This window comes from Coregonus lavaretus (assembly GCF_964263955.1).
Source record: "Coregonus lavaretus genome assembly, chromosome: 3".
NCBI classification, from domain to species: Eukaryota; Metazoa; Chordata; class Actinopteri; order Salmoniformes; family Salmonidae; genus Coregonus; species Coregonus lavaretus.
Genome location: NC_139990.1, coordinates 13169428 through 13196172, shown reverse-complemented (window position 1 = coordinate 13196172; position 26745 = coordinate 13169428). Strand labels below are relative to the sequence as shown.

At 43.5% G+C, this 26745-nt stretch overlaps 1 protein-coding gene across 1 annotated transcript; it reads left to right on the top strand.

The window, feature by feature from the left end:
• Positions 1–4922: 4922 nt before the first annotated feature.
• Positions 4923–19044, top strand: LOC311119381 (transmembrane protein 106B-like). Its single transcript, XM_084157736.1, has 8 exons — positions 4923–5003; positions 8629–8814; positions 10892–10955; positions 11129–11288; positions 11642–11782; positions 12875–12924; positions 16449–16502; positions 16631–19044. The coding sequence occupies exons 2-8, from the start codon at positions 8637–8639 to the stop codon at positions 16770–16772; spliced, it is 789 nt and encodes a 262-aa protein (XP_084013862.1). The 5' UTR covers positions 4923–5003; positions 8629–8636; the 3' UTR covers positions 16773–19044.
• Positions 19045–26745: the final 7701 nt, after the last annotated feature.

Sequence of the window (26745 nt, the reverse complement as noted above, 5' to 3'; positions counted from 1 at the left end):
GACCTGCACCAGGCTGGGAAGACTGAATCTGCAATAGGTAAGCAGCTTGGTTTGAAGAAATCAACTGTGGGAGCAATTATTAGGAAATGGAAGACATACAAGTCCACTGATAATCTCCCTCGATCTGGGGCTCCAAGCAAGATCTCACCCCGTGGGATCAAAATGATCACAAGAACGGTGAGCAAAAATCCCAGAACCACACGGGGGGACCTAGTGAATGACCTGCAGAGAGCTGGGACCAAAGTAACAAAGCCTACCATCAGTAACACACTACGCCGCCAGGGACTCAAATCCTGCAGTGCCAGACGTGTCCCCCTGCTTAAGCCAGTACATGTCCAGGCCCGTCTGAAGTTTGCTAGAGTGCATTTGGATGATCCAGAAGAGGATTGGGAGAATGTCATATGGTCAGATGAAACCAAAATAGAACTTTTTGGTAAAAACTCAACTCGTCGTGTTTGGAGGACAAAGAATGCTGAGTTGCATCCAAAGAACACCATACCTACTGTGAAGCATGGGGGTGGAAACATCATGCTTTGGGGCTGTTTTTCTGCAAAGGGACCAGGATGACTGATCCGTGTAAAGGAAAGAATGAATGGGGCCATGTACCGTGAGATTTTGAGTGAAAACCTCCTTCCATCAGCAAGGGCATTGAAGATGAAACGTGGCTGGGTCTTTCAGCATGACAATGATCCCAAACACACCGCCCGGGCAACGAAGGAGTGGCTTCGTAAGAAGCATTTCAAGGTCCTGGAGTGGCCTAGCCAGTCTCCAGATCTCAACCCCATAGAAAATCTTTGGAGGAAGTTGAAAGTCTGTGTTGCCCAGCGACAGCCCCAAAACATCACTGCTCTAGAGGAGATCTGCATGAAGGAATGGGCCAAAATACCAGCAACAGTGTGTGAAAACCTTGGGAAGGCTTACAGAAAACGTTTGACCTGTGTCATTGCCAACAAAGGGTATATAACAAAGTATTGAGAAACTTTTGTTATTGACCAAATACTTATTTTCCACCATAATTTGCAAATAAATTCATAAAAAATCCTACAATGTGATTTTCTGGACTTTTTTTTCTCATTTTGTCTGTCATAGTTGACATGTACCTATGATGAAAATTACAGGCCTCTCTCATCTTTTTAAGTGGGAGAACTTGCACAATTGGTGGCTGACTAAATACTTTTTCCCCCCACTGTATTTAGCAGATGTTATTGGGGGTGTAGCGAAATGTACGGATAAAGGAGGTCTCAGTAGCTAGGATCAGGGCCATCCAGCAGGTCTCCTATGTGGAGGCAGTGAAAATAGCTGAAGGAGTGAGTAGAGAGGAGATGGTAGTGGATGTCCCACAGTCTGCAGTGAAAGCCATGCAGGAGAAGGATCCCGACATACTAATTGTGAAGAAGGTGGACTTTGTTGCATTTATAGCGCAAGTGATGAATTGCAATAGTCAAACTAATAACAAATCAAAGCAGCTAGACATCATTGTGAAGGCGGCAAATAGATTTCTGGATCTCCAGGACTTTATAGCCGAAATGTTACAGGGAGTACTGAATGAAGAGGTTCCCCCCTCCCAGGTTCCTGAGCCTGTGTAGGGATCTGAATAGTACCGTTTTTGTTTGAAATTCAGGGTAGTAGTGTAAATTTGGTTTGTGTTTATTTGTGGTTATTTTTGGTAATTAGTATGATTTGTTCATCTAAAACATTTTTTTTGTGGGGGGGTTTATGTATTTTTTTTTTACTACCCCGTACAGTAGGTGGCGGCAATACACCTTATGAGTGTAGTCTGCCAATAAACCACAGAGAAGAAGAAGAAGAAGCAGCAGGTTTAACGGCGCTTGGCATCCAATACAGTATATCCTAACATTACTTTGTCAGGTAAAGACTCCTAATCAAAGCTCAAAAGAACAGACTGTGTCACCTCTGTTTCACCACGGTCCCCACCGTGCCACCTCCACACTTAATGCTACCCCAGAAAACACTTCCTTCAATGGTGCCTTGTACCTAGGTGCAAAGCAAGATACAGGTCTTTCCCCAAGTTGCGTTGCACGGAGCGCCTGCTCCCTCTGATCTGAAGAAACACAAAAAAACATCACAAGTCCACCTTCACCGACTCAACAGCACCCACCCTCCTTTCCACCTAACCCAAAACCACCCATGGATCAGCCAAAAGGCCTGGTTCCATTCTCTGCAAAAATCTCACTCCCACTGGACCAAAATAATCTTTATCATAACCATTTCCATCAATACTAGGCTCGGTCTCCGACCTCCTCACAACACCTTCTACCCCTTCCATTTCACCTCCAGAATGCGAACTGGGGTCCGGCTCACTTTGTTTGAACTTGACACCAATCTTCCTTGTTTTGCTAGCTTCAACAGATACAAACCCATCCTCTGCCTCCCTTCCTCTCTCTTTCCCTCCAATCCTCCTCCCTTAACCCGACTACTTCTGAAAATATTCAAATTTTCCAAGTCTAAATCTATTTTTAGCCTCCTTGAGGGACATGCTAAGCCCCGTACTCCCTCCCTTGTCAGCTACACACTTGCGAGAGGCGCAAGTCCTTAATTTCTTCATCGCTGTTAGCTTAGCTATGTAATTGCCATTTGGCGCTATTTGCAGGTGGAAATGTTACTTGTGTAACCTTTAAACTGGAATAAAGACTGTTTTACATTGACCAAGGACTCACAGTAGGCGTTGACCGAGGTGATAATTTTTTATTTTTTTGTTTTTTTGTGATTACAACTTTTTTCTGACCACTCCTCAGCTGACAGCTGACAGTTATGTCAAAAAAGAAGAACATCAAGACGAAGCAGCTGCTTTACAAGTGGGGAGCACTGTTGAGCGTTACATCTCAAGGGGTTCGTGCTGATTGTACGGAGATTGTGACAGCCGGTTAAATGGCGTCCCTTGAGAAGGCAAGAACAAGATGTATGTCAGGACAAGTGCAGTATTATCATAAGGAGATGAATACGGAGGAGGAATGGAGGAAAAAAGAGAGGCAGAGGACGTATAAGAGAGTAAGGGAGGAAGAGGGTGAGCTTGAGTCGGTTCAAAATGGCGGGAAAAAAAAGGGAGATGGTTTGTTAAAGAAGAATGGTAGAAAGTGTAAGCAGAGTGAGCTGAAGACAGAAAGAGAACTGGAAGTGAATGAGGGCTTAGTATCGGAGGTGGTAGGTGTGGTGAAGTTCTCGGAGCCTGAGGCTTGCACCGAGGGTCAGGAAAAGACGAGTCTGTGACAGTAGGAGTGAAGTTTTTGGAAAAAGTGGACCCTTGCCTTTTGGCTGATCCATTTGTGGTTTCAGGGTGGGTGAAAACAGAGTTGGGTGCTGTGGAATTGGTGAGGGTAACCAAAAGTGGTCTTGTGATAATTGTTTGTGTTTCTGCTGGTCAGAGGGAGCAGGTGCTCCGCGTTAAACAAATGGGGGCAAGAGATGTGAATTGTTTTACTCTCAAGAAAAGGAGTGATTACTCCGGATAGCTGTAAATGTGAAAGTTGACCAACTGAAGGGGAAGATTCCCGGTGTTTGTGATGCTTAGTTGTTTGGTGCGATGCAGACAGGGTGGCATGAGTGGTGAAACAGAGGAGTAATTGTCTGTTCTTTTGAGTTTTGACGTCTTTGCCTGACAAAGTGATGTTAGGATATATAAGTTATCCCGTACAAGCTTTTGTGCCGATTACATTACGTTGTTACAGGTGTCAAGCTTATGGGCATGTGGCAGCAGTGTGTAGGCGCACAATTGGCCCAGCGTCGTCCAGGGTAGGGGAGGGAATGGCCGGCAGGGATGCAGCTCAGTTAGTAGAGCATGGCGTTTGCAACGCCAGGGTTGTGGGTTCGATACCCACGAGGGGCCATTATAAAAAAATAATGTATGCACTCACTAACTGTAAGTCGCTCTGGATAAGAGCGTCTGCTAAATGACTAAAATGTAAAATGTAAAATGTGGGAGGGATGTTCCTAAATGTGAGAAGTGTGCAGAAGGGCATGAGACAAAGGAATATGTAGCATTGGGGGAAAGTATTGATATGTGTTAATTGTAGGGGTGCACATGGGGCTGGGGATCAGAAATGTCCGGTGCGAGAGAGACAGGTTGATGTTTCCAGGGTTAGAGTAGTGCAGAAGTTGTCATATGCTGAGGCAGTGAAGAAAGTAGAGGAAGATGGGTCAAGGGGGAGGGATCCTGAGAGGAGTGGTAGATCTGTACCCGTACAGAGGGATAAGCCAACAAGTGATATATGTTTCAGTAAGATTGGATTTTTAGCATTTATAGCAATGGTTATCAACTGTACTGCAGGGATGGAACGTAAGTCACAGAACATTGAGGTTGTGGTGGCAGCTGCAGAGAGGTATTTGGGTGTGCGAGACTTGACATCAGAAGAGTTACAAGGTGTGTTAAGTGGTGGTGTCCCATCCTTTCAGGCTGTTGGCCTGAAGTAGGACTAAATACATTTAAATAGTGGAGTAGGGTGGTTTTATTTTTATTTTTATTAATAGTTAGTTTAGTGTTAGATGGTAGGGATTTTTCAAAGTATAAGGGAGTTATAAAATAAAAAAATTCCAGTTCTCTTAAAAAATAAAAAATGTAATTATTTTGCACTATAGCCTGTTATTGCCTTACCTCCATTACTTGCTACATTTGCACACACTGTATATATATTTTCTGTTGTATTTTATGACCTTATGTTTTTTTTACCCCATATGTAACTCTGTGTTGTTGTTTTTATCGCACTGCTTTGCTTTATCTTGGCCAGGTCGCAGTTGTAAATGAGAACTTGTTCTCAACTGGCTTACCTGGTTAAATAAAGGTGAAATAAAATAAAATAAAAATAAATACTCCAGTCTAGTAGGTGGCGGTAATGCAACATTTATTGGATGCCAACCGCCGTTAAACCTCTGAGAAGAAGACAGGTACGTCATCAACTGAAATGCACTGCGCATGTCAGTTTGTTTGATGATAAACAAGACCTGTATAACCTAAAACGATTGCAAGGAAAAACATAACTCGTATTCTGGTAAGACGGACAATAGTAATTTAATTTCACCGTTGAATAAATAGTATGCAGTTAAATATATTTTGTGTCGTTATGATGTCTGTCATTTGATTTTATTGTAGTGCATATCAAACAACAGTGGCCTGCTGCTATCGTTAGCTAACCTGCTAACGTTATCTTGTTGCACCCATTTTCGCTATCTAGCTAGCTTGTTAGCCAGTTTATGTTATGATAGTTTATTTACTAGCTAGCTAGTTTACAAACCAGTCGACAGTCAAAAGACTCTCTTGCTAACCCAATGAGGAAACTCAATTGAGCTTAATTGACTAAAGTTATTTAGCGATGAAGCGCAAACAGCATGATGTCGAGTGTAGTGGAACAGTGAATTAAACAAATATGAAGTTTCCCGTTTGTTAGCTAAAGCCCGTTATCATGTTAGCTAGCTTATCTAGGTAGGTTCCCTTGATATCATTGTACAGTGAGGGGAAAAAGTATTTGATCCCCTGCTGATTTTGTACGTTTGCCCACTGACAAAGAAATTCAGTCTATAATTGTAATGGTAGGTTTATTTGAACAGTGAGAGACAGAATAACAACAAAAAAATCCAGAAAAACGCATGTCAAAAATGTTATAAATTGATTTGCATTTTAATGAGGGAAATAAGTATTTGATCCCCTCTCAATCAGAAAGATTTTTGGCTCCCAGGTGTCTTTTATACAGGTAACGAGCTGAGATTAGGAGCACACTCTTAAAGGGAGTGCTCCTAATTTTTTTTATTTTTTTTATTTCACCTTTATTTAACCAGGTAAGCCAGTTGAGAACAGGTTCTCATTTACAACTGCGACCTGGCCAAGATAAAGCAAAGCAGTGCAATAAAAACAACACAGAGTTACATATGGGGTAAAAAACATAAAGTCAAAAATACAACAGAAAATATATATACAGTGTGTGCAAATGTAGCAAGTTATGGAGGTAAGGCAATAAATAGGCTATAGTGCAGAATAATTACAATAGTATTAACACTGGAATGCTAGATGTGCAAGAGATTATGTGCAAATAGAGATACTGGGGTGCAAAATAAATAACAATATAGGGATGAGGTAGTTGGGTGGGCTAATTTCAGATGGGCTGTGTACAGGTGCAGTGATCGGTAAGGTGCTCTGACAACTGATGCTTAAAATTAGTGAGGGAGATAAGTGTCTCCAGCTTCAGAGATTTTTGCAATTCGTTCCAGTCATTGGCAGCAGAGAACTGGAAGGAATGGCGGCCAAAGGAGGTGTTGGCTTTGGGAATGACCAGTGAGATATACCTGCTGGAGCGCAGACTACGGGTGGGTGCTGCTATGGTGACCAATGAGCTAAGATAAGGCGGGGATTTGCCTAGCAGTGATTTATAGATGGCCTGGAGCCAGTGGGTTTGACGACGAACATGTAGTGAGGACCAGCCAACAAGAGCGTACAGGTCACAGTGGTGGGTAGTGTATGGGGCTTTGGAGACAAAACGGATGGCACTGTGATAGACTACATCCAATTTGCTGAGTAGAGTGTTGGAGGCTATTTTGTAAATGACATCACCGAAGTCAAGGATCGGTAGGATAGTCAGTTTTACGAGGGCATGTTTGGCAGCATGAGTGAAGGAGGCTTTGTTGCGAAATAGCCGATTCTAGATTTAACTTTGGATTGGAGATTCTTTATGTGAGTCTGGAAGTTGAGTTTACAGTCTAACCAGACACCTAGGTATTTGTAGTTGTCCACATACTCTAGGTCAGACCCGTCGAGAGTGGTGATTCTAGTCGGGTGGGCGGGTGCCAGCAGCGTTCGATTGAAAAGCATGCATTTAGTTTTACTAGTGTTTAAGAGCAGTTGGATACTACTGAAGGATTGTTGTATGGCATTGAAGCTCGTTTGGAGGTTTGTTAACACAGTGTCCAATGAAGGGCCAGATGTATACAAAATGGTGTCGTCTGCGTAGAGGTGGATCTGAGAGTCACCAGCAGCAAGAGCGACATCATTGATATACACGGAGAAAAGTAATCTCAGTTTGTTACCTGTATAAAAGACACCTGTCCACAGAAGCAATCAATCAATCAGATTCCAAACTCTCCACCATGGCCAAGACCAAAGAGCTCTCCAAGGATGTCAGGGACAAGATTGTAGACCTACACAAGGCTGGAATGGGCTACAAGACCATCGCCAAGCAGCTTGGTGAGAAGGTGACGAGTTGGTGCGACTATTCGCAAATGGAAGAAACACAAAATAACTGTCAATCTCCCTCTGCCTGGGGCTCCATGCAAGATCTCACCACGTGGAGTTGCAATGATCATGAGAACGGTGAGGAATCAGCCCAGAACTACACGGGAGGATCTTGTCAATGATCTCAAGGCAGCTGGGACCATAGTCACCAAGAAAACAATTGGTAACACACTACGCTGTGAAAGACTGAAATCCTGCAGCGCCCGCTCAAGAAAGCACATATACAGGGCCGTCTGAAGTTTGCCAATGAACATCTGAATGATTCAGAGGAGAACTGGGTGAAAGTGTTGTGGTCAGATAAGACCAAAATCGAGCTCTTTGGCATCAACTCAACTCGCCGTGTTTGGAGGAGGAGGAATGTTGCCCATGACCCCAAGAACACCATCCCCACCGTCAAACATGGAGGTGGAAACATTATGCTTTGGGGGTGTTTTTCTGCTAAGGGGACAGAACAACTTCACCGCATCAAAGGGACGATGGACGGGGCCATGTACCGTCAAATCTTGGGTGAGAACCTCCTTCCCTCAGCCAGGGCATTGAAAATGGGTCGTGGATGGTTATTCCAGCATGACAATGACCCAAAACACACAGCCAAGGCAACAAAGGAGTGGCTCAAGAAGAAGCATATTAAGGTCCTGGAGTGGCCTAGCCAGTCTCCAGAACTTAATCCCATAGAAAATCTGTGGAGGGAGCTGAAGGTTCGAGTTGCCAAACGTCAGCCTCGAAACCTTAATGACTTGGAGAAGATCTGCAAAGAGGAGTGGAACAAAATCCCTCCTGAGATGTGTGCAAACCTGGTGGCCAACTACAAGAAACGTCTGACCTCTGTGATTGCCAACAAGGGTTTTGCCACCAAGTACTCATTAAAATGCAAATCAATGTATAACATTTTTGACATGTATTTTTCTGGATTTTTTTGTTGTTATTCTGTCTCTCACTGTTCAAATAAACCTACCATTCAAATTATAGACTGATCATGTCTTTGTAGTAGGCAAACGTACAAAATCAGCAGGGGATCAAATAATTGTTTCCCTCACTGTACCTTTAACTAGCTATAGACCTTGTTGTTTGGCCATTTCTTTTTGACTTGAAGAAGCCAGCCTGCCAATGTTACCTAATCAATGTCTGGCTAGCTAGCTTCTATTTGTCTTTGTCAAATACAGTATTTTTCTCCAGCCCTGCTCTAACAGGCAACCAGTAAGAAAACATATAGGGAATGATGGCCCTCACTTACTAAACAAAAAATATAGAAACATTTATTGTGGGACTTAGTTTTCCCATTAAGGTACTCTTGAAGAAAACAGAAGGATTTAACTTCATTATTTAAAACGCCTTTATTGTCTTGGCAAACAAATGCCAATCAGTAACCTTTGACCCTCTCCTCTCTCCTCCAGGTGTGACCATGGGGAAGGCCCTCTCCCTGCTGCCCAAGCAGGCATGCCACAATGACTCCCTGACCACCACCACCCAGGAGGATGATGGGAAGAGAGAGGACGTGTCCCAGTTCCCCTACGTAGAGTTCACAGGCCGGGACAGCGTCACATGTCCCAGCTGCCAGGGCACTGGGAGGATACCTAGAGGTGAGCACCACACACACACACACACATACTTATGTAGAGTTCACTGGCAGGGACAGCGTCACATGTCCCAGCTGTCAGGATACAGGCAGGATACCTAGAGGTAAACAGGAGGAGTAGAATACTACTAGCCTGGTCCCAGATAACTTAGTTAAGCTGCTATATCATTTGAATGAATATGACTGGGTGATTTGCTCAGTTCAGGGTCGTAGTCAGACTGCAGTTGAAGTGCTGATGTGTATGGAAAACCACAAGGGTGCTCTCTTGTGGATAATGAATAGTGTGATTCAGACTCACTCTGTGGGCTTGAGGGAATGAGACCAATCACTGAATTTGGCATATGAATGACACGTGCTTTGCCTGTAGACTCACTATAATCAAAGCTGTGTCAAAGCCTGGTGAATGTCCCCTTTGAGGGATAACAATGTTGTACAGTAATTATTAGTGATGTGAATCTCTCCTTTCAAACACGATTCGATAGCTATCTAGCCATTAATTATTTCACAATTGAATGGAAAAAATCTTATGGAGAAAAAACTATTTTCCTAAGTTTTTCCTTGAGGCGGCGGCATAGGTGCCAATAGCGTAAGAGAAGCAGATCTGAGGGCCAGCACCAATCCACACCTAGGAACACCACATGACTGAAGGCGCATGAACGCACGCACCCAAACCCACGCACAGGCACAGTCAAATAATAACCCCTGGGTTTTATGGGAAAAACACTGCAGCTATGCAGTCACTCCTTCATGGCTCTATGACAAATAACTTGACTATTTTCCTTCCAGTTTTTCCCTAGGCCACACAGTAGCCTTAGTTTTGGCACACAAAACAGAGAAGTAGATGTTCATACACTTGTTTGAGGACGTTACAGCATGTCATTACACCCTCCAGTGGTGAGAGCCTGCTCTAGTCGTTTTCCGCATACTCTATGCCTAAGATTCAGGTGGTGCTACTCCACAGCTCTGTTTGCTTCCCTGAAGCACATGCATATTTGGAACCAGGCTAGCTCTGTAAGAGATTTTGCTGAGAAAGCAACTTCCCACTATTTTGTGTTAACTTTTCTTTGAGCCTCCTAATCATAATTATAAAGTTTTAAATTATACCTTTTTCATCCTATTTATCGAATATTTGTGGAATTATCATCCAAAATCGGTAAAATACCAATATTGGCCAATAAGATCAGTGAAATGATTTAATTGGTCAGGCTCTAGCTATGACAGCCAATTAATATAGCACAGCTTTGGATTTCACCTGTCTCAACAGCAAATGGTTTTGACCGTTTGACCATAGGCCTACAGTGCAGCTCGCCAAAATGATTGCTGTCCTTGTTATGAATTTACAACTTCACCCTGTTCATGTAAAAATGACCAAATGCACTGACTGTTTAAAGCGAAACTACCAAAACTATATCTTATGGTGAACCTGGCAATTGGAAAGCCCCAATTAGCAGTAAGATGTGCAATCAGCAAGATGTGAGTTGTGTCCACTCCGGTAGCCTACACAACTCTGCCAGTAAAACACAATTTTCTACAGCGCATTTGTTAACAATGACCCTGCAAATTACATTGGTTGTCACCCAACTAATAAAGCCTATGATTTGACATTGCGAAAGCCATTTTACAATAATTTAAGTGCTGAAGGTGCCACGCAGATATACAAATATTAGATCAGGGATAGGCTCTCGTTGCCGCAAGCTGCGGCGCTCTGTGCGCACAGTTGTTGTCTGACTTGGAGATCAATGACTGTCATGTGCATTGACATGCTTAGTTCGATAGGCTGCTGAAGGAGAGGAAGCATCAATTCAGTCACAAAAGATTTAGAGGTATTTTATTTTTTTTATAGTAAAAAACGTTAGTGAACCGGCGGTCCGTAACGTTTGAATCGATTTTCTGACCGATTTTGGATCGGTTTGGGCTCCCGCGAACTGATGCACTCATCTTAAACAGTTGAACCAGGGATTGATGCCTGTCGGTGAATCGGTACACCCCTAGTATTGCTGTAATGTTGTGTTGTGCTGTAGTTATGTCAGATGATCAGCTGTTTAAGATCAGTGTTTAAAATATTTCCTTGCATTACGCAGGCCAAGAGAACCAGTTGGTGGCGTTGATCCCATACAGTGACCAGAGACTCAGGCCCAGGAGAACGTAAGTGGAATGTTGTTGGGTTGGTATCTCTAGCTGTAGGATAAACGTCACAATAATGTTTTCCGATGTGACTGCAACTTTGCGAGTAACTATTCCTTTCTTGTAATATTCTTTGAATCCTGCATTTGGAAAATTGCTACTCCTGACCCTGTCTTTGACTCTCTCTTTCACAGAAAGCTGTATGTGACGGCCTCAGTGGCTGTGTGTCTGCTGCTGTCCAGCCTGGCTGTCTTCTTCCTGTTCCCTCGTACCATAGACGTCTCTTATGTGGGCGTCAAGTCTGTCTTCGTCACCTACGACGAGGACAAGAGGATTGTCTATCTCAACGTGACGGTGAGCCTCTCTCCTCTGGTCTAACCACACCATGATGATTTGGATCACAAAGTAGGACAGTCACAGGAGGAGACTGCTTTTCCTTATCAACCTGTTCTTTGCTCCAAAGGTTGGCAATGTTCGGGCAGATGAGTTGGGTCACAAATATAGTGGGATTCTAGGTATCCTGCCATCCCTGGCAATTGAGCCCTTGAGCAAGGCACTTCTCCTAAACTGCTCCAGGGTTGCCGCACTGGCTAACTCTGGCTTCCAACCTGTGTGTGTGTGTGTGTGTTTTTGTCGGAGGGTAAGGTTAAAAGACAAATACTAATTTCTGAGATCATAAAATGACAAAATATTATTCTTCCTTCCAGAACACTCTGAACATCACCAATAACAACTACTACAGTGTAGAGGTGTCCAACATCTCAGCCCAGGTCCAGTTCTCCAAGACGGTGATCGGGAAGTCCCGCATCAATAACATCACCGCTATCAGTCCTCTGGGCATGCAGCAGGTACACAGCTCTGTAATAACATGGTAACAGCTCTGTAATAACATGGTAACAACTCTGTAATAACATGGTAACAGCTCTGTAATAACATGGTAACAACTCTGTAATAACATGGTGACAACGCTGTAACAACTCTGTAATAACATGGTAACAACTCTGTAATAACATGGTAACAACTCTGTAATAACATGGTGACAACGCTGTAACAACTCTGTAATAACATGGTAACAACTCTGTAATAACCAGGGGTGAGTGAGGCGTCCCGGCAAAATAAATAGTGGGGGTACATGAGCCTAGCACAATAATTAAAACAAAATGTCAAGAAAATTGTAGGCTATTGCACCACTTTTTATCATTACCACATGTCAGAGGCATGAAAAATGAGCGAATGGACTTAGCCTACACCGCAAAATGCGATGTGGTTCGACGAGAACACTGGCATTTTGCCAAGGCAGAGATGAGTGGCCAACACCGAGACGCGCAAGCAGCAGTGGACGCATACATTTTGGCCTAATGACAATCACCAAATGTCATTACACTTTGTTGTTTTGTGTAACAGATGTCTCTTTCCATTCACCACTGTTTGTAGGCTGGAAATATGTTGCGAGTGGATGAAGGTGCCTGGGTAGCCTAGTAAAGAGGCCTTTTGAAGTGATTGTTTGACAATCGGATGAAAACATCATGACTGGTTGTGTTTATGCCACAATGATAGGTAATACATTTAAAACGTTAAATGACAAATCGTTACGACTAGGCACACAGAGATCCTATTGAATTAATAGGGATTATATATGTAATTCTATGAGTCTACTTTCACCCCTGGTAATAACATGGTAACTGCGCTCTAATAGTGTGGTTATTACAAAACAATCATTATTGGACATGCAGCAGAAACTCCAGTTTCACCCAATTCAAGACCCAACAACCCATAGCTGTTTAAAAAAAAAAAAATTTGATTCAGACACCTCTTCCTGGTCCTGCATCCCTTAACTTGTCACACAGTATTTCAGTGTAATTTCCTATTTTGGTTCTTCAAGCACTTTTTTCCCATCTCACCTTTTTTGATCATAACCCTGTGTGTTGTGTTGTTCCCAGGTTGACTACATGGTTCCCACCATTATAGCAGACGAGATGAGTTACATGTAGTAAGTACAACCCAGTACATCACAGTAATAGTATTATGAGAACACTGGGAGCCTGACAAAGACCTAATGGTCGAGACTTTGTTTTAAAGAAAACCTATGGCAGTACAGATTGCGGTGTGCAGTCCTCTTAGTTCTTGCTTAACCTCTTCCCCAGGCTCATTTGTTACCACATATAGAACCTGGAAACAGTGTGAAACAAAGTGGGACTTGAAAGGGGCACATGTTAAAATCGAGGCGGGAGAGGCACCGAGAGTCTGCCACAGCTGGATTCATTGGGACTTTGAAATATTCAGAAAATCGCCTATAAATGTTAGATCACAGTGACCATATAATTTTTTGGGAAGCACTATTGATTCTGAGCTTGGGCATGTAACGTTTATGGGAAGACATATTTATATGTCAGGGGTATTCAACCGGGGGTCCGCGGAGATACTGCAGGGGGTCCATGAAAAAAAATTAAGAGAACATTATTATTATTGTTTTTATATGTATATCGCTAGCAACAACTTTTTAATTTGTTATTACATACCTACAATAGAAAAGAGGAGAATATCTTCTAACTTTATTTCTTAACTTCATACAGAACTCTTGACTTTTTCCAAATTTTGTTACGTTACGGCCTTATTCTAAAATTGATAAAATATATATATATTTTTTTTGCAATCTACACACAACACCCCATAATGACAAAGCGAAAACAGTTTTTTAGACAGAAAAACAGAAAAACCTTATTTACATAAGTATTCAGACCCTTTTCTATTAGACTCGAAATTGAGCTCAGGTGCATCCTGTTTCCATTGATCATCCTTGAGATGTTTCTACAACTTGATTGGAGTCTATCTGTGGTAAATTCAATTGATTGGACATGATTTGGAAAGGCACACACCTGTCTATATAAGGTCCCACAGTTGACAGTGCATGTCAGAGCAAAAACCAATCCATGAGGTCAAAGGAATTGCCCGTAGAGCTCCGAGACAGGATTGTGTCGAGGCACAGATCTGGGGAAGGGTACCAACAAATGTCTGCAGCATTAAAGATCCCCAAGAACACAGTGGCCTCCATCATACTTAAATGGAAGAAGTTTGGAACCACCAAAACTCTTCCTAGAGCTGGCTGCCTGGCCAAACTGAGCAATCGAGGGAGAAGGGCCTTGGTCAGGGAGGTGTCCAAGAACCCGATGGTCACTCTGACAGAGCTCTAGAGTTCCTCTGTTGAGATGGGAGAACCTTCCAGAAGGACAACCATCTCTGCAGCATTCCACCAATCAGGCCTTTATGGTAGAGTGGCCAGACTGAAGCCACTCCTCAGGAAAAGGCACATGACAGCCTGCTTGGAGTTTGCCAAAAGGCACCTGAGACTCTCAGACCATGAGAAACAAGATTCTCTGGGCTGATGAAACCAAGATTGAACTCTTTGGCCTGAATGCCATACGTCACGTCTGGAGGAAACCTGGCACCATCCCTACGGTGAAGCATGGTGGTGGCAGCATCATGCTGTGGGAATTTATTTCAGCAGCAGGGACTGGGAGACTAGTCAGGATCGAGGCAAAGATGAACGGAGCGAAGTACAGAGAACTACTTAATGAAAACCTGCTCCAGAGCACTCAGGACCTCAGACTAGGGTGAAAATTCACCTTCCAACAGGACAACTATCCTAAGCACACAGCCAAGACAACGCAGGAGTGGCTTCGGGACAAGTCTCTGAATGTCCTTGAGTGGCCCAGCCAAAGCCCGGACTTGAACCCTATCGAACATCTCTGGAGAGACCTGAAAATAGCTGTGCAGCAACGCTCCCAATCCAACCTGACAGAGCTTGAGAGGATCTGCAGAGAAGAATGGGAGAAACTCCTCAAATAAAGGTGTGCCAAGCTTGTAGCGTCATACCCAAGAAGACTCGATGCAGTAATCGCTGCCAAAGGTGCTTCAACAAAGTACTGAGTAAAGGGTCTGAATAACTATATAAATGTGATATTTCAGGTTTATTTTTATAAAACCTGTTTCTGCTTTGTCATTTTTTTAAAATGTGTTTTAATATTATATACGGATGGCACTGTGATAGACTACATCCAATTTGCTGAGTAGAGTGTTGGAGGCTATTTTGTAAATGACATCGCCGAAGTCAAGGATCGGTAGGATAGTCAGTTTTACGAGGGCATGTTTGGCAGCATGAGTGAAGGAGGCTTTGTTGCGAAATAGGAAGCCGATTCTAGATTTAACTTTGGATTGGAGATTCTAAATGTGAGTCTGGAAGGAGAGTTTACAGTCTAACCAGACACCTAGGTATTTGTAGTTGTCCACATACTCTAGGTCAGACCCGTCGAGAGTAGTGATTCTAGTCGGGTGGGCGGGTGCCAGCAGCGTTCGATTGAAGAGCATGCGTTTAGTTTTACTAGTGTTTAAGGGCAGTTGGAGGCTACTGAAGGAGTGTTGTATGGCATTGAAGCTCATTTGGAGGTTTGTTAACACAGTGTCCAATGAAGGGCCAGATGTATACAAAATGGTGTCGTCTGCGTAGAGGTGGATCTGAGAATCACCAGCAGCAAGAGCGACATCATTGATATACACGGAGAAAAGAGTCGGCCCAAGAATTGAACCCTGTGGCACCCCCATAGAGACTGCCAGAGGTCCAGACAACAGGCCCTCCGATTTGACACATTGAACTCTATCTGAGAAGTAGTTAGTGAACCAGGCAAGGCAGTCATTTGAGAAACCAAGGCTATTTAGTCTGCCAATAAGAATGCGGTGGTTGACAGTCGTTATGGGGTGTTGTGTGTAGATTGATGAGGGGGAAAAAATGTTTAATACATTTTCGAATAAGGCTGTATCGTAACAAAATGTGGAAAAAGTCACGGGGTCTGAATACTTTCCGTAGGCGCTGTATATTGAGGCAATTACACTCACTGGAGTATCTGACATAGGCTTTAAAAAAGCACCTGTGAAAAGGATACCAGTGTGGCAAGTGCGGCTGGTAAGCTTTCTTGACTTGGACATACATTTTTGCCAACACATGGCTAACCTTTATTTTAACAAGCTAAACAGCTGCTCTTAGCAAAAATGTGTTTGCAGTTACTTTACTAGCTAATAGACTAGTTTACACTTCCTCTTCCAATTATAATGTGGACAGGTCCTTTCTTATGTATGTTGGGGGTCCTTGGGTTGCCGGTTTTCCTGGGAGGGGGTCCCTGGGCAAGATCAGGTTGAAGATCCCTGTCTTAGATTCATACTTTCCGATTTCCCGAACTTCGTTTCTTGTTTAGCCTATCACTTGCGCTGCTCCTTCTTTGAAATCCACAACGTAGAGGGGGTTTCAAGGGTTATGCTAGATGGTGATGGACTGAGAGATCAGCCAATGAAAATCCAACGGGACTTTTTCCCTCTCCTGCCATAGGCTCCATTCAAGTCCCTTTCTGAAACTGTGAAACCAGACGGTTCGACAGAGAAAGCCGACTGGTGGACAATATTATTTATTTGCTCATCACCTGAAACAGCCAATCTGACTGAAGTGTCTGTTCTTCTATTTCCCAGTGATTACTGCACCCTGCACACCATAAAGGTGCACAACATCGTGGTTATGATGCAGTAAGTATGCGGTCTGCACACGTCTCTTTAATCATTCACACAGGACCACAGAAGCCTGGTTCCCATTCTCCCATGTAATACTTGTTAATGTTATATTTAATTAAATTGAATCATCTTGTTGTTTCCAGGGTGACTGTGACCACATCGTACTTTGGCCACATGGAGCAGGTCACTCAGGAGATGTACCAGTATGTAGACTGTGGAGGTAACACCACCACTGTGAGGGGGGCACAGCCCAAGGTATCTAATGCCCCAATGCCCCCAGAGTAACCCCCATGCTGCCCCTCTGCCTTGCCTGACCTGAGCCTGGTCCTGGTGAGGGTCCTTGGATGCTAGTCTTAGTTCAGGGATCTGGGAAACCTGGCAAATCTGGAGAGCTACTGTGTGTGTAGGCTTTTGTTTCCAGCCCTTCTCTAACACAGCTGATCAGCTGAATAAGGAATGTTAGAGCAGAGATAAACGTGTGCACCCAGTAGCTCTCCAGGAGGATGGTTGGCCACCCCAGCCGAAGATGGTTCACTGTGTTCCACCTTCCTCTTCACCACCCATCTACTGATGAAGACCCCACTGTCATGCATTTCTGTGTTAGCTTACCATTTTGTTGGGAGTATAGGCCAAATGTGCAGTTGAGGGAAAAATGAGACTACTGACAAAAATAATTATTTTAATGTCTAAAAAACACTTAAGTACCACAATATTTCAGTACCAAATCATTATGCACTTTATTAATGCATTTCAAATTCAACCTGTCACTGTGACAATGTAAAATTTCATGGTGGCACTCCAGACTCCTCCAAACCACTTTGAACTGTAAATGTGTATGAAGTAATAACTTTCCTTTGTCTATGGATGAGGATAACCCCCGAAAGAGTTCTCTCAGTAATCTGGTCTGAAATCTGTATGATAGTCAGAGAAGTTGAACCAACAGATCTGGGACCAGTCTACTATTCTCAAAGTTAGACCTGTCCTAACACAATAATGTGTATTATTTTGACAGATTAATCTAGTCCATTTAAATCTGCCGATAAATCACAATTTAGAGGTACAGTGAGCTAAGTCTGAAATTACACTATCCCCTACATAACACTACTAGGGCTCTGGCCAAAGGTAGTGCACTATGGAATAGGGTGCCATTTGGGATGAAGCCAAAATGTGGTGTTCCAATATTTCTCTGCTTGTAATGTCCGGTCTGTACAATCTGTGGAATTGGACCAGTTGTTTACTAATATTGGGTGATCCGTCTCAGTGTTAATGTGTGATCCGTTGACATGAATTGAAAGGCAAATGTCCCTGAAATTGAGTAATTTTTAAGATATTAAGTTCCTTCCACCACTCTGTTCCCAATTGGTACAATATTGATTGATTGTGATTCATTATCAGTAATTTACTCCTCTTCCTCTGAGTTTGTGCCTACGAGGGACTTGCGTAAGGTTTTGTGATCCCTACCTACTGCTGATTTGTATTTGACCAACTGAATTTTTACATCAATTTTCATATTTTCATGATATGCATAAAGAGGATCAATTAATAACCTGCAAGGGACTTTGTGCGTTTTTGATAAATGACTTCCCTGCCTATCAAACTCAGTTGAAGAGTTTGTAGAACTACCTAGATTTAATGAAAACCTGTTTTAATACCACATTTGTAATATGATTCTTACCTACATTGTGGAGAACCTTTTGAAAAATGAACTCAAATTAATATAAACTACCCTCTGTCATAGATAGAAATATACTTTGAATTATAAACTGGGTGGTTTGAGCCCTGAATTCTGATTGGATGAAAGCCATGGTATATCAGACCGTATTCCACGGGTAAGACAAAATATTTAGTTTTACTGGTCTAATTACGTTGGTAACCAGTTAAAATAGCAATAAGGCTCCTCAGGGTTTTGTGATATATGGCCAATATACCACGGCTAAGGGCTGCGTCCAGGCACTCTGCGTTGCGTCGTGCAAAAAACAGCCCTTAGCCGTGGTATACTGGCCATATACCACACCACCTCGGGCATTATTGCTTAATTATACAACTCAAATTAATAGAAACTACCCTCTGTCATAGATAGAAATATACCTTGAATTTCTTAATGAATACTCAAACCGTGTAGTTTGCCATTATCTAATTTGCAGTTTCCTAGGTTATTGTAGAGCACAACTATTAACATGTGTACAGTCGTGTTCCTAATCAAGCACCTTAATCGTGTATGGAGGAGTGGTTCAGCTTTTGATTGAATGTTATGATTGAGTGAAGACTTTAAATACTATTAGCACATCAACAAGAAGAGTGGTTTGATGATCTGACAAGGTTCTTTCCGAATGTCTACGTCTTATGTGGGGTAGATACATTATTTTGATTAACAACTGTATTTGACTAGCTGTAAATACTAGCTGTTTTTAAAGAGTGTAAATGTAGTTGTGTGTTTTTGTTTTTATTTGTGTGATTTGCTTTTCATCATTATATATTCAAAGTCATTTGACCTACCTAGTTATGTTGTCATGCTATTACATTTCTTTCTGAAAGCATGAATAAAGTTGTCACCACATTTGTCTGTTATCTTGTATTTTCTTCAGTCTTTGTTCATGCCTTTTCTATAACTAACCACCGAGGCACTGGTAAGAAATGGAACACATGCTTTAGCACATTAATCAGTGTGACATCACAATTCACTCAAAGTGTGTTCATGAACCAGAATTGGAAGCATACTGGTAATTCTGATAAGATGCATGTTTGCAAAACGGTTGTCTCCTGAGCAAAACTGAACACACACAATGTTGCCATAAGGACAGTTGACTGCAAGTGTGGACAGTTTTTACATCATAAACCCCATATATAACATCATAAACACCTGTCTGCATAAATAGCCAGTTTCGGTGGCATTTGGCAAATTATTTCATTTCCCTAGGTGGCTGAAGGTACATTGATAACCAACCATGCACTTTCAGCCCATTTTGGAAGGTGATCTTCCTTTTGCCTTTCAGCGAGAAAATGGTAAGTTGATATTACTGATGACATGTTTATGCATACTTGTTGTATCCTTAATGACGTGTACACTGTCAGATGAGCCATAACATGGCTGTAGCCTCAACGTTTTTTGGCTTGACAATGGAGCAAGAGCACCAATAGATCCTGGACCAGGCTAGTAACCAGAGTTTGAATCCCAGGACGGACAGGGAAATCTGGAGGAAGTTGCAGTCAGAGAGTTGCTGGCTTCAATTTCCTATGTTCTATACCCAGTGCCATTGTGCCCTTGGGCAAAGCACTTACCGCCAGCTGACCCTGTTCTGCTCCCAGCCTGCCGTGTGTGTCAGGTTGGGTCCATAGCTTTGACAGCAAATATGAAAAGAATGTCTCTGCAAATAGTATTGTATATTACACAGATTGTATAACTTGTTTATTTTTACATTTTGTGTATTCAGGACCAGCAGTGACATTACTTGTGAACAATGCTGCCCCTGCCCCTTACAGTGCAGGTGGGGTATACCAGGTGTACCACGCAGCACCATCGGCATCCTGGCAACGTCTTCCTGTGTACCATGCTCCCCCACCTCACCAGCTGACCTTGACCACTTCAGAGATACATGGGCCCTGTTGAAACACCTGAGACAAGACAGCATCAGGAGGTTTCTGACTCGAGCCACGGATGGGCTCTCAGCGGTTCCAAGATACCCAGATCTTCTGTCACGATCGTTGGAAACAGTGGACCAAGGCGCAGCGTTGAAGGCGAACATACTTTTATTATTTAGAATGAACACACGAACAAAAACGATAACGTGACGTCCTCGGTTCTAGCACAAACCTATACTGGAACAAGATCCCACACCAAACAATGCCAAACGGCTACCTAAGAATGGCTCCCAATCAGAGACAACGAGCTACAGCCGTCTCCGATTGGAAGCCACCCTGGCCAACATAGAAATACTAAACTAGAACAAAACCCAATGAAAACTCACACCCTGGCTCAACATACTAGAGTCCCCAGAGCCAGGGCGTGACACAGGGTCACATTATATGGCCTGGACCGCAACCCACTGGCCGACAGGGAGGACTTTACACTGGAGTGCTACCTGGACATGTTCACTGACTGAAACACAGTGACTGTGACTACAGAACAATAACCCATCAATTGTATTGGGATTTTTCACCAATAAACATTTGGAATAACGACAATGCTCTGCTGTTGTTTATTCCAATGTAATGTGTGTTTGTTTACACTAGAATCAGTTGTAGGAAATAGAATAGAATACCGTCATTATAGATTAGCAAGTGTGAATAACGTCACACTGTTAGCTAGTTAATTAACTAGTCATTTTGATATCTCCATGTCTCAGGGAAATTAAATGTAGTTGGTGGACCTATGTTTTTGATTGATCTCAGGCAGCAATGATGACAAACAGGACGATAACATATCAAGACGAGGAAGGAAGACAAAGTGCTAGATTTTTCTCAGCACTTGTTTTCTGCTGTTGGAACTGTGGCTGTCGTTCTGATTTTAAGGGCTGTGTGTATAGGCCTTATCCTCTCAAGGCTGAGCGCCCCAAAGGACACAACAGAACAGGGCAAGACTTCTGTTCACATGGAGACCCAATATGAAGACATAATATCTGACCCAATCAAGCAGATGATTCATCTTGTGAAACATGTTGACCCAGAAGTAAGCCCTCAGTGAAAAAGTGCCTTAATGAAATTGACTACACTGCTGTGTAGAGGCAGACAGATTGAAATATTGTCTGCGCTTGTGTTATGACAGTTTGCTACGGGAGTCAGTTAATACATTGATACAGTAGGCTATTACATCATACAGCTATTGCTACATCATAGCTAGTTATGTAGTGTTATCAGTGCTTGACTTGGACTGAAATAGGTTCCGGTACTCATTTTGGGTGTCGGTATTGTTTATATTTAGGTGTAGGAGCTCCACAATGCTTTTGAGCTAATATTCTATAAGATGAACAGGGGCTCAAGCAGTAGAACATGTGGTACTTGCCGGTACTCGGCTCCGGTGAGCTCCTGCCTGCCCAAGTCAAGCACTGAGTGTTATGCCTATTCAATGGGCCAGATTCAGTATGGTGATATTTTGAATTTAGCTGGTATTTATGACATTATAGCTGTTCTTTACTAAATAATGAATTAAACCTCTCAAATATCCAATTCCCAGCAGATGCAGACCAGCAGATATCGGGCAATGTTCCTCTCTACCCTTTAACTTTGAAACAGTGTCAACTAGAAGTTGTTGAATTCCAGTAAACTATTGATTTAATTATGAACCATCTAATAGTCTTGTAATAGATGACACATGACTGAGAACTTGTTTGCTTAACTGCATGCAATCACTTACTGGTGGAGAGGTCACATGCTGTCTTTGAATCTAACACACAGACACACACACACACACACTTTTACTGCACTCATTTCAAAGTATTACTTCCTATAAACTTCCCCTATCTTGCCATAAACATTTTTGCCTTCCCTCACCATTGTAAAGAAAATACTATGAGAAAATAACACAGCCAATGTAAAGCTGAACAAAGTAATTTTAAGTGACACTGTAGTTTGGGTGTATAATGCAGTTAGAATAACAAGAGACTTGACATCCATAGAATTGACACCCATAGCTTGCACTTAACTATCCACACCAAAAACAGGATATCACATGACACTGTGGGTTGATATGTTTACAGTGCTAAGCAACAGCACTGTTTTGCTCAATTTATTTTCTGACATAGATCATCTATTTTCCCTGTCTGTCTTTCATATGCCCTTAGACTATATTATGTTCAACAATATATTGAAAAATTACCCAAATCAAAAAATTTATATTTTAAATGTTAATGTTCATATTTTTCTATATTAATAAATTAATGTATGGAAAATGTTATTGAAATCAAAATACCACTCATATTTCAGAACAAGTGGTAAAGCTTCATTTGACGCCAATTTTTGCTTTGTAACACCTACATATTAAATATTATGGAGTCTTAAAGGAGATCTGGGTAAGGCCAAAATGTCATAAATATGCAAACGTTTATTATTTCTCAATTATGCTTTTAGATACAAATGTCAAATATATGTCAACAATCCTTCCTCCAAAGGACCATTCTATTCATTAAATGTTGTGAAAATCCCCCAAATCATGGTATTTTTTTGTCCTGGTTTCATGAGGAATCACCATTATAAAGCTTCCATCACTGGTCTAGTTCCTCCTCTTCTATTGCTCTCTGTCACGATCGTCTAATGAGGGCGACCAAGGCGCAGCGTTGCGGGTGAACATATTGATATTTATTTTCTAGATCACACGATCAAAACAAAGAACGAAACGTGAAGTCCTTCGATACACAACCAAAAGGAACAAGAAACCACAAAACACAAAGTGCAAGACAAACAGTTAAATATGGCTCCCAATCAGAGACACCCAGCTGACACTCGTTGCCTCTGATTGGGAGTCACTCAGACCAACATAGAAAATTAAACATAGACTTACACACCCTGGCTCAACATAACATAGTCCCCAGAGCCAGGGCGTGACAGTACCCCCCCCCCAAAGGCGCGGACTCCGGCCGCGCCAAACAACCACAACAGGGGAGGGACCGGGTGGGCACACCGCCTCGGCGGCGGATCCGGCTCCGGACATGACCCAGGCACGGGTTGTGCTGGACTGACGACGCACACCCCTGGCTTGCTGCGTGGAGGAGGAACAGGCCGGACCGGGCTGACGAAGCGCACCCCTGACTTGGTGCGGGGAGCAGGAATGAGCCGGACCGGGCTGACGACGCGCACCACTGACTTGGTGCGGGGAGCAGGAATGAGCCGGACCGGGCTGACGACGCGCACCACTGACCCGGTGCGGGGAGCTTGGACGGGCCGGACCGGGCTGGCGACGCGCACCACAGACTTGGTGCGGAGAGCAGGCACGGGCCGTGCCGGACTGACGACGCACACCACTGGCTTGGTGCGGGAAGCTTGGATGGGCCGGACTGGGCTGGCGACGCGCACCACAGACTTGGTGCGGAGAGCAGGAACGGGCCGGGCTGGGCTGTCGACGCACACCGTAGGTTTGGTGCGGGGAGCAGGAATAGACCGGGCTGGGCTGGCGACGCACACCGTAGGCTTTGTGCGTGGAGCAGGGACAGGCCGGGCTGGGCTGTCGACGCACACCACTGACTTGGTGGGAATGGCAGGAACAGGCCGGGCCGGGCTGACGACGCGCACCACTGACTTGGTGGGAATGGCAGGAACAGGCCGGGCTGGGCTGACGACGCGCACCACTGACTTGGTGGGAATGGCAGGAACAGGCCGGACCGTACTGGGGACACACACCACTGGCCCCACGCAGGGATCAGGAACGGGCCGGACCGGACTGGTAACACACCCCAGTACCTCTCGCCGTGCCTCCACACTTTCCCTCTCCTCTGTGCCCAGTGGCCCCCCTAACCTGGCGGCCTTCTCTGCCAACGCTTTGCACCGCTCTAACCCGTACACCTGCTGCCCCGACGTCGTGAGCCCCCCCCTAAAAATTTCCTGGGGGTCTCTCCTCCCTCTTGCCAGACTCGCAATCATCTCCTCCCACGTCCATCCTCTCTCCTCGTCACGCTGCTTGATCCAGTCGAGGTTGCCACGGAGATCTGCCAGCGATGGCTCCTGAACACGCTGCTTGGTCTGGTTAAGGTGGTTTCTTCTGTCACGATCGTCTAATGAGGGAGACCAAGGCGCAGCGTTGCGGGTGAACATATTGATATTTATTTTCTAGATCACACGATCAAAACAAAGAACGAAACGTGAAGTCCTTCGATACACAACCAAAAGGAACAAGAAACCACAAAACACAAAGTGCAAGACAAACAGTTAAATATGGCTCCCAATCAGAGACACCCAGCTGACACTCGTTGCCTCTGATTGGGAGTCACTCAGACCAACATAGAAAATTAAACATAGACTTACACACCCTGGCTCAACATAACATAGTCCCCAATGCCAGGGCGTGACACTCACATTAACTGACACTAAGTGGAAACTGGTCACTGGCATCACCAGCTTTAAAATAACATTATTTTTACTCAAAACAGATTAGTTGCACAACATTAGCAGATTGGTCTTGGAAAAGAACACTTACAGTGGGGAAAAAAAGTATTTAGTCAGCCACCAATTGTGCAAGTTCTCCCACTTAAAAAGATGAGAGAGGCCTGTAATTTTCATCATAGGTACACGTCAACTATGACAGACAAATTGAGAAAAAAAAATCCAGAAAATCACATTGTAGGATTTTTTATGAATTTATTTGCAAATTATGGTGGAAAATAAGTATTTGGTCACCTACAAACAAGCAAGATTTCTGGCTCTCACAGACCTGTAACTTCTTCTTTAAGAGGCTCCTCTGTCCTCCACTCGTTACCTGTATTAATGGCACCTGTTTGAACTTGTTATCAGTATAAAAGACACCTGTCCACAACCTCAAACAGTCACACTCCAAACTCCACTATGGCCAAGACCAAAGAGCTGTCAAAGGACACCAGAAACAAAATTGTAGACCTGCACCAGGCTGGGAAGACTGAATCTGCAATAGGTAGGCAGCTTGGTTTGAAGAAATCAACTGTGGGAGCAATTATTAGGACATGGAAGACATACAAGACCACTGATAATCTCCCTCGATCTGGGGCTCCACGCAAGATCTCACCCCGTGGGGTCAAAATGATCACAAGAACGGTGAGCAAAAATCCCAGAACCACACGGGGGGACCTAGTGAATGACCTGCAGAGAGCTGGGACCAAAGTAACAAAGCCTACCATCAGTAACACACTACGCCGCCAGGGACTCAAATCCTGCAGTGCCAGACGTGTCCCCCTGCTTAAGCCAGTACATGTCCAGGCCCGTCTGAAGTTTGCTAGAGTGCATTTGGATGATCCAGAAGAGGATTGGGAGAATGTCATATGGTCAGATGAAACCAAAATAGAACTTTTTGGTAAAAACTCAACTCGTTGTGTTTGGAGGACAAAGAATGCTGAGTTGCATCCAAAGAACACCATACCTACTGTGAAGCATGGGGGTGGAAACATCATGCTTTGGGGCTGTTTTTCTGCAAAGGGACCAGGACGACTGATCCGTGTAAAGGAAAGAATGAATGGGGCCATGTATCGTGAGATTTTGAGTGAAAACCTCCTTCCATCAGCAAGGGCATTGAAGATGAAACGTGGCTGGGTCTTTCAGCATGACAATGATCCCAAACACACCGCCCGGGCAACGAAGGAGTGGCTTCGTAAGAAGCATTTCAAGGTCCTGGAGTGGCCTAGCCAGTCTCCAGATCTCAACCCCATAGAAAATCTTTGGAGGGAGTTGAAAGTCCGTGTTGCCCAGCGACAGCCCCAAAACATCACTGCTCTAGAGGAGATCTGCATGGAGGAATGGGCCAAAATACCAGCAACAGTGTGTGAAAACCTTGTGAAGACTTACAGAAAACGTTTGACCTGTGTCATTGCCAACAAAGTGTCAAGGCCGGGCGTAGGTGTGGTGTGGAATCAATTGCAGGATGCAGATGCAAGTCCAAAAACACTTTAATAAAGTCCACAGAAACAACGGCTATAAACAGAGCCAGTTGAACAAGGGAAAAATAAACGCACTCAGCGTAAAAGTACAACAAACGCACAACGTGCGGACTCTCTAAATACATAGAGCACAAACTGACTGGCAACACCTGCTGACATAGAACAACTACACACAACCACAAGAGAGAAACAACGAGAACTTAAAGGACACATAATCAAGACGAAATGAGCAACAGGTGTAACAAATCAGACCAAACCAAACACACACAGACACAACGAACGGTGGCAGCTAGTACTCCGGGGACGACGACCGCCGAAGCCTGCCCGAACAAGGAGAAGGAGCAGCCTCGGCCGAAACCGTGACACAAAGGGTATATAACAAAGTATTGAGAAACTTTTGTTATTGACCAAATACTTATTTTCCACCATAATTTGCAAATAAATTCATTAAAAATCCTACAATGTGATTTTCTGGATTTTTTCTTCTCATTTTGTCTGTCATAGTTGACGTGTACCTATGATGAAAATTACAGGCCTCTCTCATCTTTTTAAGTGGGAGAACTTGCACAATTGGTGGCTGACTAAATACTATTTTCCCCACTGTATGTAATAGTTAGTAGTAAGTAGTTATACTACAGACTGTCAGAGTATTTCAAGACTTATGAGGAAAATGATTGACATTTTCCAAAGAATTGGCCCCAAGCTGTGCA